General features: G+C 43.9%; 1 protein-coding gene across 1 annotated transcript in view; it reads right to left on the bottom strand.

Moving 5' to 3' along the window:
* Positions 1 to 4,967: 4,967 nt before the first annotated feature.
* The window catches only part of Axdnd1 (axonemal dynein light chain domain containing 1), a 78,367-nt gene continuing 69,442 nt past the window's right edge, over positions 4,968 to 13,892 (bottom strand). The window contains exons 22-25 of the mRNA XM_041662452.1: positions 10,838 to 10,942; positions 7,756 to 7,838; positions 6,425 to 6,696; positions 4,968 to 5,035 (exon numbers count right to left, since the gene is read on the bottom strand). Coding sequence (XP_041518386.1) covers positions 4,968 to 5,035; positions 6,425 to 6,696; positions 7,756 to 7,838; positions 10,838 to 10,942 — 528 coding nt within the window. The remainder of the gene's footprint in view (positions 5,036 to 6,424; positions 6,697 to 7,755; positions 7,839 to 10,837; positions 10,943 to 13,892) is intronic.

The following is a 13,892-nucleotide window of genomic DNA, read 5'->3' as shown; positions in this document are numbered from 1 at the left end:
CAGCTTCTACTTTTAACTTTAAGAAACACATCACAAAATCATGCGCATTATGGAAGCCCCCATTGTTCCCCTTTATGCTTCACCAAATACACCTTCCCACCCTGCATAACCTTATTCTAGACAGAGTTCAGCGTTTTCCAGGCTTAACTAAATATGGAGCCAGACACATCCCGCTCTCCCAGCACTTATGCCAGCTGGCAGCTACTTGTGGTTACAAAGTTAAAAGGTAATAGACATAGGTGCAATGCTTTAAGGGCAACAATATTTAAACCAGACAACTCTTTCGTGTCTGCAAGATATATCTTTATGCAGCTCCTTTTTCTCCAAGAGGGTCTGATGACTCTCCCTGTAAAAGGCAGACTTTGGCAAGCACTCTTTCCCTTTCTCACTACACCGTACTTCTTCCTGTGTGTGGTAAAGATGGATCTATCACCCCACATTTTGCATTGTATTCTTCCCATTGATTCTATGCTTGGTGTCCAGGGAACTTACTCTCAACAGGTGGCACTATGTGTATTTCCGAGGTCTTTTCCCTGTTCTGTATATGCATGCCTTACTTTCCTTCCAGAACTGTGAGGCATGGCTAATGTTCCAAGTGTTGCTTTCTCTTAAGTAGTTAACTATTTCTGTTGAGTCAGAAAAGTTCCAGGATTGGGAGTTGTGGTTAGAAATTCCAGATAAGAGATTTGAAAAGCATTAGTCCTCTTTTGAATCTTAGGGGAACATATCTGAGAAAGAAGAGAATTTTCAGGGAAAATTATAGCTATTGTTATGTGTGACTGAGAAAAAGTAAAACTAAAACCACCCAAAGAATCACCAGCATAATGAAAGAGAAAAGAGCCTGCAAGCTGCATGAATTTTGCGAATCCCTATGCTGTCTCGTAGACTGCTGGTCCTTGTCAAGTATGAGTCCGTTTCCACACATACCTTGCTCCACAGAAACCCATTGAACAGGCAGTCCTATGCTGATCTGAGACTAGGCTGCACGGCTCCCAACAGATTCCCTTAAAACAGTCCCTTACAGTCATGCCCACAAAACAATCTAATGAAGATAATTCCTGTCCCGCGCTACCGTCTTGCCAGCAAGAACGACGCTGCACATTCAGGATCCTTCTGCAGAAAAGCTTTATGCGTCTTGAGAGGGAGAGCATAAGCTTACGGAGCAAAGACCTCAAGGGTCAAAAACCCGGCCCTTACATAGTTTAACAGTCCTCGCCTCGGACGTGTCAAACTCTGACTGGCTGCAGCCTGTCAAACCCTATGACGCCACGGAAGAGGCAGAGAGCAAGGGATGGAAAGTTACTATGTGCATGCGCACTGGCTTGACAAGGTAAACTGTCATTTACCATGCACATGCGCACTGGCTTGATTACAGTGGTGGTGCTGATGGTCAGCGTCATCTTGCAATGGAGTGTGTGGGAACGGCTCCCCACAAATTCCTCATTAATTTTTCTTGGATTATTCTAGGTTATTTCAAGTTGGAAAACAAAGCTATTCATCATATCTACATAGTAATACCCTGTCTCAAAGCCAACAACAAAAATAGTCACTTGTGCCAACATTTCAAAAAGTAACTAAGGCCTAGAGCAGTGGTTCTCAATCTTCCTAATGCTACAGCCCTTTAATACAGTTCCTCATGTAGTGGTGACCCCCAGCCATAAAATTATTTTTATTATTACTTCATAACCATTTTGCTCTTGTGAATTATAATGTCAATAACTGTTTTCTGATGGTCTTAGGTGACCACGGGTTATAGAGGTTATAGAGAAATGGTTCTTATGTATGGTTACCTAACCCTAATGCCTTCCAACTTTAGCTCCTACTTGTATTCTGTTTGTGACACTTGTTTCAGACACAGGCATACTTCAGACATTTTTATATCAAGTCCTAACTGTCATGTACAGTGTACTTCAATGTATACAACTATGTATTGGAGAATTCCCTTACTGGTAAGAAGTTATGCTGATAAACAGTCAGGGGCATGTGTCAGGATGCTATCCTTTGTGTGATACAGATCTTGTGGATATCAGAGTCACTACTGACAGTAGGGAATGGTAGGGCACAGAAAGGACAGCTATAGGCACTTTCATACTTTGCATTATAAAGACACACTGTACCCTGTACTGTAGAAAGGAATCTGGACATGCATAGCACGGGTAGCATATGTACCCTGCTAACGGTCTGTTCAGTTAACCACCCCTCCACAGCCCAGGTGCTCCTGGAGAACACTCTCGACACCAACACACTAACCTAGAGTTTCAAGAAGCGTGGGAGCCCAAACATCTACAGAATGAGGGGGAAATACAAGGAATGACAGCAAGAGGAGCACAGACATCTACCATGAGTCTCAAAAATGTCACTGACCTCCTGACCAGAGGGGTGAGACTGAGTCTAGTATGATTGGCTGATAGCCTCTGTCCCCCACCCCACCATCTCTTCTTCTCCCTGTATAATCTGTTAGAGATAAGATTGAAGATGGGTCTGAGATTTCAATCTGCTGTCATCTCAGATTGCTTGCTCACTGAATAAAGTACACTTTTACAGCTTAAATCTTGTTTCTCTGTTGACTTCCATGACAGGCAACATAAACCAACTTCCATTTTTCCCCTAGGAAGTGGTGAGCTATGGAAGGCTAAGCCTAGCTGGAGGAAGTGGGTAAGTGAGGTCATGCCTTTGAGAGGTATATTTTATCCCTGGCCCCTTCCAGTTACTCCCAGCACCTATTCACCTTGATATGAATAGTTTCTACCATATGCTTCCACCACCATGGTATTCTACCTCACCTCAAGCCCAAGGAGACCAGCCAGCCCTGCATTGAAACCATGAGCCAAAAAACAAACAAAACCTTTCTTTCTGTTAAGACATTTTTCTCAATCATTTGTCATAGCCACAAGGCAGCCAATCAGTTTCTTCTCTACTAAAGATGAGGTCAGCCTGGCTGTGTCTGCCCATCTGACTGTCTGCCTTTACACAAGGGGCCTCAACAGCCTGACGCCAGGGATGAACAACAAAGAGTTCTTCCCTCTACAATGCGTGAGAGACCCAAGAAAGTACAGCAAGGTCTGAAAGGCTGCAAAACTTCCCACAAAACATTTAGCTGTCAACTTGATACATCTAGAGTTTCCCAAGAAGAAAGTCTACACCAAGAGATTACCCAGATCAGTCTGGCCTGCGTATATGTCTGTGTATATAACTTCTGGGGTGAGAGGGTAAAACAATGATTACACCAGAGATCTCCCAACGGTGCTGTGGTCACCAGTCTCATCCTAGTTTCTAAAGATTTCAATTACTTGAGCTCCCCCAAATCCTATCAATAAATTATCCTGCAAAAGTAGACTTCTGTGACTTATAACCAACTCATAAAGTTCTGGATACAAAAGATCCCATTATAATCAGGGTGGCAGTAGATATACCTGATGGGGTTGATATGATTTGACATTCTAAGGGCCAGCCTTGTTGTTGCTGTTTTAGGGTTATTTATTTTGTTTTGTTTTTGTTTTGTTTTTGGTTTATTCGAGACAGAGTTTCTCTGTAGCTTTTGGGTCTGATCGCCTATTCTGGAACTCATTCTGTAGACCAGGATGGCCTCAAACTCACTGAAATCCTCCTGCTTCTGCCTCCCAAGTGCTGGGATTAAAGGTGTGCACCACCACTTCCTGGTTAGGACAAGGTTCTTGTGTTCAAAGATAGGATCTACTAATTTGTATGGGAATGTCCATTCATTCCTATGGAATAGAAAATTAATAAAAATTAATCTAGAATTATGCAGAACTAAAAAGCCCCAGATTTGCTGATGTTGTCAAGGGATGTCTTTCAGAAGAAGGAAAGCAGAGCTGTGGGCTAGCAGGTGGAAGCTATAAGCAACAGCTTTGGCTTTGGCCATCAGTTGGGCCATGAACACACCCAACTGTCTGAAGAATTTCATGTATTCTTTCTTATAAGCACAAAGTATAATTGACCCTTTCCAGTAGACATGGGTAACTCCTAAGCAATGTTGATCCCATCCCTCATACTCTTCTGGTGGCCAGATTGGGGACTCTGGAGTCAGTGGGTTTCTGAGGATGAACAATCAGACAAAAGTCTGAAAGTCTAGGAGAGAAAGACAAAGGGACAGCAGTCATATGGAACAAAACAATACAGACATCTTCCCAGCGATGACCAAGCCCGAGAGATACGCAAACCCAAGCAGGCCAGAGGCCGTGTAGTAAGGAGCCCCACAGAGCGACAGCCTCGGTATCCATTTGTCATTCACAGTGTGCGTTAACAGGAAAGACCATCTTTCGTGCCTGTATAGACTCGGGGACATAGAAAGTGCAAATGGATGAGGTTGTCAAAGAAAGAACACAGAGACTCTGGGGAGCCTCCAGCAACACAGAAAGCCATGGAAGCCATGGAAGCCATGGCTGGGCAGTCAGGCACGGATTCTGACACCATCCAGATCTGTGGAATCAGGAAGGCTGATAACCTTCCTGAGGCTCAGTCTCATTTTCTGAGAAACAGGATTAAGAGCCTCTCCCCCCACCTAGCTAGAGGATTGTTAGGACCAGAGAGATCATAGGGTGCCTGAAATCAGGAAACTCAATTCTGTGGCTGCAATCTAAGTGGCTGAGCAGGACCCTCTCTGCTGAGTCAAACACTTCCTGCTTCCTTCCACCTGAGATGAGTTGCTGCAGCATTTTCTTCATAGAGACGAACACTTTTCACAGAACTCTCGGGAAAGCAACTGAAGAGGCCTGCACACTTTTGCATAGAATGTTTTTAATCTGGCAAGTAAACTCATATATGAATCCTTATGGCCTCTGCCATACTTCTAAAGAAACATCTTCTTGGCTTGGATAGCATGGCTTTTCTAATGGCTGTTGCTAGGGAGTCTGTTTGTGTGAGCTGTGTTGCCAACTCCACAGCTCAGCAGTATCTCCGCATGCTCACAGGGCATGGCCACTGTGACTCCTAGGCTCTTAAGGAAGCTATTTGGGTTTGGGCTTAGGTTTAGTTCGGCTTCCAGGCCTAGAAGGATCATCCTTGGACTGTGCTTCTAAAAAGATAAAACCAGAATATTGTTAGTGACTGGTGTCTTATATGCACTAAAGGCTCTTAACTCTAAAAGCTGGTTTTTAATTCAATTTGACCTGGGTAAGTCCAATCCAACTAGTCACCCTAAACTGGTTATTGAGATTCAGAAAGTTTCCCAATATTTATGTGTTGCCAGCTAACTCCTTGATTTCTAGGTCCTGGGATAAAGGATTCTACAGGCAAGTAGCGAAGAAGGGAACATTCAAACAGAGTGAGTTCCGTACGCTCCTCTGTTCACTCCCATATCCCTCTGCCGTCTCCTGCCCTTGCTCTCCAGCCTCCCACACACACCGTATGAGATATACCTTGGGGATGGGGACAAGGAGGCCTCTGGTCATCGAGCCTGCTCTCCCTAGAATGGCCATTAAAGGGAAGGTGACAGAGGCTGTCTTAAGGATTCAGCTGGAGAGGTTGGGTGTCATCTCCACCTTTGTTTGCAGGCTGTACTGAGGGGGGAGGGTACGTGCTATGGTGTACTTGTGGGAGTGAGAAGACAGTTTTGTACAGCTCTCTCTCTCTCTCTCTCTCTCTCTCTCTCTCTCTCTAGCTTATCATGAGTTCTAGGGACTGAAATTGAGTCATTAGTATTGTGCCTAAGTGGTTTTAGACACTGAGCCATCTTGCCTGTCATAGTTACTTATTTTTAAGATGGTGTCTTGCTTTTGCCCAGACTGGTGTCAAATTCATGAGATCAAAGCAATGTTCTAGCCTCAGCCTCCTGAGTATCTGGGACACAGGTACATACCACAATGTCCAAATAATTTCTTCAGAATGAAATTATTAGAAGCAAATGCAAGCTTTAAAGGAATGGTCAGATTTTACAGATGTTTTCTCATAAGTATATTTATAAAACTCTATTGCTACTTCTTTGTATGTGAGTGGTATATACATGTTTGTGCAGTATATGTATATGTGTAGGGTGCAAGCACGCATGTGTGAGTGGTGTACACATGTTTGTGGGTACATGCGTAGGGAGCACTCACCTGTGCATGTGTGGAGGCCAAAGGCTGATACCAGGTGTCACCCTCTGTCACTCTCCATTTATTTTTTAAAACTTTAGTATTTTGTGTGTATGTTGTGTGCACATGCCCACATGGTGGGATGCACACACGTGTATTGTGTTTGTGTGTATGTTGTGTGCACATGCCCACATGGTGGGATGCACACACGTGTATTGTGTTTGTGTGTATGTTGTGTGCACATGCCCACATGGTGGGATGCACACACGTGTATTGTGTTTGTGTGTGTGGAACTTTCCCATGATAAATGAATAAATATAGAGAGCTCGTGCTCTTCTAGAATGCTGTGGTGCAGTCAAGTCTTCTTCAGAAAATGCAAAAGGCCGTCTCACCTTTCTTTGCATGCTTTGGGGATTTTTTCCTTTGTCTGTGTTCCTCTCCTTCTTGGCTCCCCTCTTTTTGTTCAGATTCCTCTTCCTCTTCCTCCTCCTCCTCTTCTACCTCCTTGTGGCTTTCTATTCTTACACTTGAGTTCTTTCTAACTTTCTTGGTCATTTCTTCTAATTCCTTCTCCAGATCTCTGTTTTTTATGAGAGTGTGATGAAGCTTCTCGTTCACCTCGTCAAATTTCTCCTCTGCCTGTCTGGCTCTGCTGTCAATCTCTCTGATGAGGACGAAGTCCAGGGAAACACAACAGAATGGAGAAGGGTGAAAATATATCCTCCTTTTACACAGAAACTCGTGTGAAAACTGCCGTGGGAAAAGATGAAATCAAGAGAAACGGGGACATCGGTGGTGAATGGAGAATCAAGGGCCTAGGGGTTACCCCAGGTGACAGCTAAAGTTACACTGTCACTTAAGAATACAACATAGCACTGGATGGTGGTGACACACGCCTTTAATCCTAGCACTTGGAAGGCAGAGGCAGATGGATCTCAGTGGATCTCAAGACCACCCTGGTCTACAAAGCAAATTTCTGGACCAGCCAGGGCTGTTATCCAGAGAAACCCTGTCAAAAAAAAAAAAATAGAATGTAGTTCTCATTTCTTAGTGAGATCTGACTTTGCTATATTTGAATTCCCCATTAATAGCCAGAGAATCTTCATCAGTAGTTCATTTTAGTTTCACATTATTGATAGAACTCAGCAAAACCCGATAATGTCCCTTCTTTTCTAACACCTCTAAAAACAGAATTTACAGTCAAGAAAACCAGTTTGACATTGTGCTTTATACTTACGAGAGTACATTTAGGACTGGGGAGAGGGCTCAGTGAGTAAAAGTACTGCTGCCAAGCCTGACTGCCTGAACCCACACAGACATAGACACAAGCACACAAGCACATAATCATCAGCCATGTTAACTGTTGTCCTTCCAACCCTGGGTGGTATAACCTTCTTTCTCAAGCACAATACTTTCTCCCACTTCCATTCTTTTCCTTAAGTCTTCTCCTAAAAATCCACCGACTTGGATCACTACTCGTTCCTTTCCTGACAAATGTACATATTGCAAATCTCCGCACCAGCTCCCATCCCCATGGTGGCTTAAGAAGGGGCTTTCTTTCCACAGCAGCGGAGTTCACTGCCTCTAGACAAAGATTTTCAGTTGCTCATCCGACCAAAACCAGCAGGACAAAGGAAAGCTAGGACATGTGGATTGTCAGCCAAGCTCCTGGCCTATGGCCTACAGTCTTCATCCTCTTACCGTCATGGTACATCATACTTACATAAGCTTCTCCTGCATGTGCTCAATTACAGTCATTACTTCAAGGTACTTCGGCTCCAATACACCTTTGCTAGCTGGTTCTCGCTGACAAAGAAAATATCTGAGTGACTGAACTGAGAGTCCCAATAGTTAATAGTCTGTTTTCAAGAACTATCTACAATATTCTTTTCTATTGCTCATATTTATCTAGTAGATGATTATTCATAAGCATAACATCCAAAAGACCAGACATTGTCTGCAACCAAATAGCACAGCAAATTCTAAATTATTCATACTGCATGCAGATGTGATAGACATTAGTGTAGAAAAAGGTAGGAGAAACAGTAATAAAAGGAAATGTGGAAATGCTTTAAGTAAACATGTTTCTCTAATGAATCAAATTAAAGAAAGTAACTCACAGTTATTAATAATTTGCTGCTACTAATTTCACTTCACATATATCATTGTCATTCCTTAGGGATGACATAATTGTTTAAAGGTATAAATCGTGCTGGGCAGAGAAAATGTAGGCTTAGGGTTTGAATACTGATTTAGAAGCAGCAAAGCAGGCCACTGCCTGGAGCACATCGTATCCGTGCTTCCTTTTGCTCTTCCACCCGAGTGTATGACAGAGATAAACATGGACGCATGGCTCGTAAAGGTGCATTGGACTCTTCTTGCCTGTGCCCGTACACTGTACCTTTAGGCTGGTCTCTGTCTGAGACCTTCTACCTTCGGCATTTGGGCTCACTCTTCCCAGCTTTCCAAAGGGGATTTGGACTGAACTTTAGGCCTGAAGGGCCTCTGAAAAGGTACGGGTCCAGACCTGCCTCCTGTGGATGCAGCTTCCTGCACCTGACTCCCTGCCAGACTTTGTGCCCTGTCTGTTTAGGACATACCTTTCTGGAGCCAGGTACTTTAAGGGCCCTTTCCTATCATTGTTATAAATCTACAAATTAGTCTCTCTCTTTTGTTTTGTTTTGTTTTGTTTGTCTGTTTTTGGAGACAGGATTTCTCAATGAAGCCCTAGCTGTCCTGGAACCCCAGTGTAGACCAGGCTGGCCTTGAACTCACAGAGATCTGCCTACCTCTACCTCCCAAGTGCTAGGATTAAAGGTGTGTACCACCACCACCCTGCAACTCACTGCTCTTAATATTTATTCCTAGGGTATATAGTATTACAATATGAAAATTTACACCAGTCCTTGAGCCCAAATAATGGACAAGGGGAGAATTCTAATCTTGGGTTGAGAATATTGCTGAGCCCAAGTCTGTCTCCAATTTGCCTTTCTAAGGGTACTCATACGATCCAGCAAAACTCATGATATGCTTGTAGCTCTATGGGCAGTCGGGACCCAAGAATTTAAGACGACCATTCGGTAGCCTGTTTCTATGTGCTGCTTGCTGGCTAGAGTCGCTGTGCTCCAGGCAGCCCTATTCCTACAGCTGAGCACATGCATTAAGACAGTGTAGCTGTCTGGTAGTGCCTGCTGAATTTAAAGCGTCCATCTCTTCCCCATAACTGCAACCTCAGAGTCTGAGCTGATTGCTCTGTAATGAGATGCTGGAATGATTGTGACACAGTGAGGGTCCCGGATGCTGCTAACGGCTCTCAGAATTGATGGAACTGAACCATCCCTGGAAGCAAGAGTAACCTTTCCCAGGGAGGAGAAGCAGGTAGTGCTGCTCAGTGGGTCTGAAATGTCCCCTCAAAGGGCATACACTAAAGGCCTCATTCCCAGGTGATAGGACAGATGGAGAGTTTAGGGGCCAGTCTCACTGGTGGCATGCCTTATAGGGTATACTTAAGCATCTTTTTCTCTTCCTCATCCTCCTTTTCTTTCCTCTCTCCCACCTGCTCTCTCTCTCTCTCTCTCTCTCTCCCTCCCTCCCTCCCTCCCCCCCCCCTCTCTGTGTCACACCACCACAGCACTGGCACATTGAAGCTGAGTGACAATGGGCTGAACCCAGGAGCCAACCAAATCTTGCTTCCTTTCACTTGGCCTTCTCAGACATTGTGTCACAGGGATAAAAGCTGACTGAGACAGGTAGCATCCCAGAGCCGTGAGGTTCATTCTAACTGGTTTTCTGCTCCGCCCACAAGCTACAGACTTCTAGCTCCCCTCTGCTTCCTGCCCATCTCCAAAGCTGGATCCCGACATCTCCTCTGGATGGAACAGCAGGGTTTTTACTTCAGGGAAACAAGTTCAAGGAAGAACAGCTTTGCCTGGGACTGGTGGTTCTGCATTTTCTTTTTAAAGAACTTGCCTTATATCTCTGTGCTCTGTTGTGCTGCCACTTCTTAAATCTGCCTCAGTGGTGATGACAGATGCCAAGAATTATTTCAAAAACTTCTTACAGGACTCCACTCAGGAAAATGTGCTTATAATCCCCCATGTACTCCTTGCCCCGACTGTGCCCTACAACGACTTCTCTGAGTTCTTTCCACCATTGGTGGGGTTTAATGCCTAAAAGGTCCTTGGATAAACTCACTGTGAATCCTCTCTACTCTAGGCCTGACCTCCACCTACATGCTCTAAGTACCATCCTCCACCAGGCTGATATAGCTCCTCAGTCCCGGGTACAGCCACCTAGGCATATGACTCACACCTCCTAACAACTGAAAGACTCCTGATTTGAGGGTTGAGAAACTTGATAACATATGTTGATTCCTCTCTCCCAACCCAGAAAAATCCACACATGGACATGCACATAAAGTGTAGCAGCAAATTTCAGGGGACTGATGGGATGATCCCCCCATAGACTCCAAAAGCAATGTGTTCTGCAGTACCATAGAAGCCCATCAAGAGCTGACCTCAGTCTACCACGGTCCTAGAATGAGTTATTTATGGAGACACAGAGAAGGGAATGAGTGGGGTTGTTTTTTTTTTTGTTGTTGTTGTTTTGTTTTGTTTTTGTAAAGTCAATATGGAAAAATAAGAGTCTTCTAAAGCTTGTGCTAGAAGAAAAAAAAAAAACTCTGCAAAATATACTAAGCTGGAGCCACCTGAGAGGAAATACAGGCACTAAAAGTTAGACCCATAATGTTTTCAAAGATTTTGAGAAAGTTTTTAAGATTTCCTAGTTGAGTTTTAGTTACATACCCAGGATGAAAATATATCTTCTTCAAACAGAGGTTTGCAATGAATATTTTCATCTCTCCTAATGTATCGAATGGTTTGTTCATTTTCTGTAGAAACTGAAGGTTCCTAGAGCATGGAAAAACCAAGGACTTGTTAGCCAGCTGACATGTGTCACCCAGCAGAGCAAGTCACCCAGAGACCTGTCTCATCCTTAGGATTCCATTTGTCTCCATCACATGGACAATGTTTGAAGGCCTGCTCCAAACATAGGCAAAGTGGGGATGGGGGTGGGGACAGGAGAAAATGGTTATGATCAAAACAAAGAGCTGCATCCAGCCCTTGAGAACTGTGACGGCTATTCTTGGTTGTCAACTTGACCCCATCTGGAATCAGCTAATACCCAATACATCTGTGATGGGATTTTGTTGATTAAATCATTTAAATTAGGAAGACCCTGGGTTTTTTTTAACATTTTTTATTTATTTTTTGTGTCTTTTATATCATGCATCTCGATCCCATTCATTTCCCTGTCCCTTCATATCTGCCCTCTGCCCTTGAAACACACTCCCAAAATAGAATAAAATTTAAGAGAAAAGAAGAAAAAAGAAAAGAAAAAAAAGGGAAAATCTCATCACAGAAGCTGTAGTGTGATACACTGAGTCACACAGTAAACCCTTTTATTTATACATCTTTACTTGCAAATGTTCCTTGCAAAGAGTCATTGGTCTGGTTCAAGGCCTGTGGTTTTTGCTACAGTATTGATGCATCCTCACTGGGCCTCTTGAGTGCTGCAGCTGGTGAGGGGGCAGGGCAGCTCTCCCACTCTTATGACTGCTCGGCCATCTCTCCTACCCACCACAGGAGGCAGGGTCTGGTGAGGCATCTCTCCCCTTCCCATACCACCACATGGCAGATGAGGGCAGGGCCAGATCTCTTGCTCTCATGTACATTCTCCAGATGGTTCATTGGTACCCTGGCAATAGGGGCTGTGCTGCCCAGGTAGATACAGGGCCTGTTCTCCCAAGGGCTGCAGCTGGTGACGGGCAGGAGCAGCTCTCCCACCTGCCTCAGGCACAGAGGGGCAGAGAGCAGGGCATCTCTCCTCTGTCCATGCCGCCATATGGCAGATGAGCGGCCAGACCAGATATCTCATGCTCATGTTCGGGGGCAGTTCACCCGCAGCACCCCACACACCCCCCATAAACAGGGTCAACTCTACTGTGCTGCCCAGACAAGTGTTGTAGCTAATAAAAGGGAGGGTCAGCTCCTTGGCCAACTGAAGGTGGTAGGGGTGAAGGGGAGGAGGTACCAGCTACAGCCCTCTCACCCCTCAGGGCTGGCTCACCCACACCCTATCTACAGAGTCATCTCTACCATGCTATCTAGGCAAGGTGCAGGGCCTGTTCTCCTGAGCGCAGCAGCTGGTGAGGGGCTGGGTCAGGTCCCCCACTTACTACAGGTGGCGAGGGGAGGAGGGTAGGTATCCTTCCCTCACTCACACCACCACATGGAACACGAAAAGGCCACAACCTGCTCTCCTATTCTCAAGCCTTCAGAGCCTGCTCTAATCTGGGCCACACCTTCTCAGGTAGCCTATATAAAGGACATGGAAGAAGCAAGTTTCTCTCTTTGCCTGTTTGCTCTTGCTCTTGCTAGCAAGTCCATTCCTTGGCCAGTATTCGAGCCTCCTTCTTCAGGATTCCAGAGAATACTGAAGACCAGTTGAGACATGACTGGACTACTACTGAACTCTTGGATGTCCCACTGGTAGATAGCCATTGTTGGAACACAGACAATAAGCCATTCTAATACGTCTCATATATATATATATATATATATATATATATATATATATATATATATGAACATACACATAAAGTGTAGCAGCAAATTTCAGAAGGCTGATGGGATGAGCCCACCATAGACTCCTAAGTAATGTGTTCTGCAGCGAAATAGAAGCCCATCAAGGGCTGACCTAAGTCTACCATGCCCTAGAATGAACTTTCTATGGAGACATAGAGAAGAGAATGAGAAGGTTTTTTTTTATAAAGTCAAGATGGAAAATATATATATATATATTATATATATATATCCCTAATCCTAACTCTTAACCATAGAATATATATGACTCCTATTTTTCCATCTTTATAAAAAAGCATATATATATATATATATATACACACATTTTATAAGTTCTGTTCCTATAGAACCCCTGATATAGAACCCCTGACTACCTGACTAACACAGAAACTTAGCACAGCAGGAAAGGCAAAGGCAGATAATAAGATGAACAGTCATGGTATATCATGACTGTTAGCATAAAGATGTATTCGAAGGGCTGTATGTTCACACAAAGGGGCCCTGATCACAGAAAAATATATATTTGACAATTGAACCAATAGTTATGAAATAGAGAAGAAAGGGCCTGAAGTAAATTCACAGATGGTGATAACTTTAATATTCTCTGTAAATAAATGGAAAAGGAAAATTATATGGTCTTCCACATATCAAGCACTTTGTCAAAAAATGAAACAGAAAATGCTTGAAGACAGAGGGCTGGGCGCTATACATAATTTTGTTCTGTAGTTTTGCTTTATTGTGACTAAAGACCTACAATAGAGTTCAGGATCAAAGCAACATTTTTTCTAAAATCTTTGCTTATTATTATTCATGTATGGGAGCGTGCATGCGTGAAGGAAGAACAACTTCACGGAGTCAGTTCTTTCCCTCCACCTTTATGTGGGTGCTGGGGATCGAGCTCAGGTTGACCACCATCTTACAAGGCCCTATGACAACACTTAAACCATGTGCAGAGGCATACACCAAGGTATGTGGAGCCCATCAGGCAAGCACGGGCTCTAAATCAGAGACAGTAGCGATTAGTCCAGGCATTGGTGAGGGCTCTTCTGCCACAATCGTCTGTGTTGGAGTGCTGATTCTGCCATGAGAAACTATATGATTTTAGGTAAATTTGTCAACATTTCAGAACTTAAGTTTCCTGTCTGTAAAATGAGACAATGTATACCCTAAGTTGTTATCCTGGGCAACATGCACAACTTAGAACTCATAATCTACA

This window comes from Microtus oregoni, unplaced genomic scaffold (assembly GCF_018167655.1).
Source record: "Microtus oregoni isolate MIOR12 unplaced genomic scaffold, Mior012 000013F_ref0000133, whole genome shotgun sequence".
In the NCBI taxonomy this organism is placed as follows: domain Eukaryota; kingdom Metazoa; phylum Chordata; class Mammalia; order Rodentia; family Cricetidae; genus Microtus; species Microtus oregoni.
Note: the sequence above shows the minus strand (reverse complement) of the source record. Positions and strands in the feature narration are given on the sequence as shown.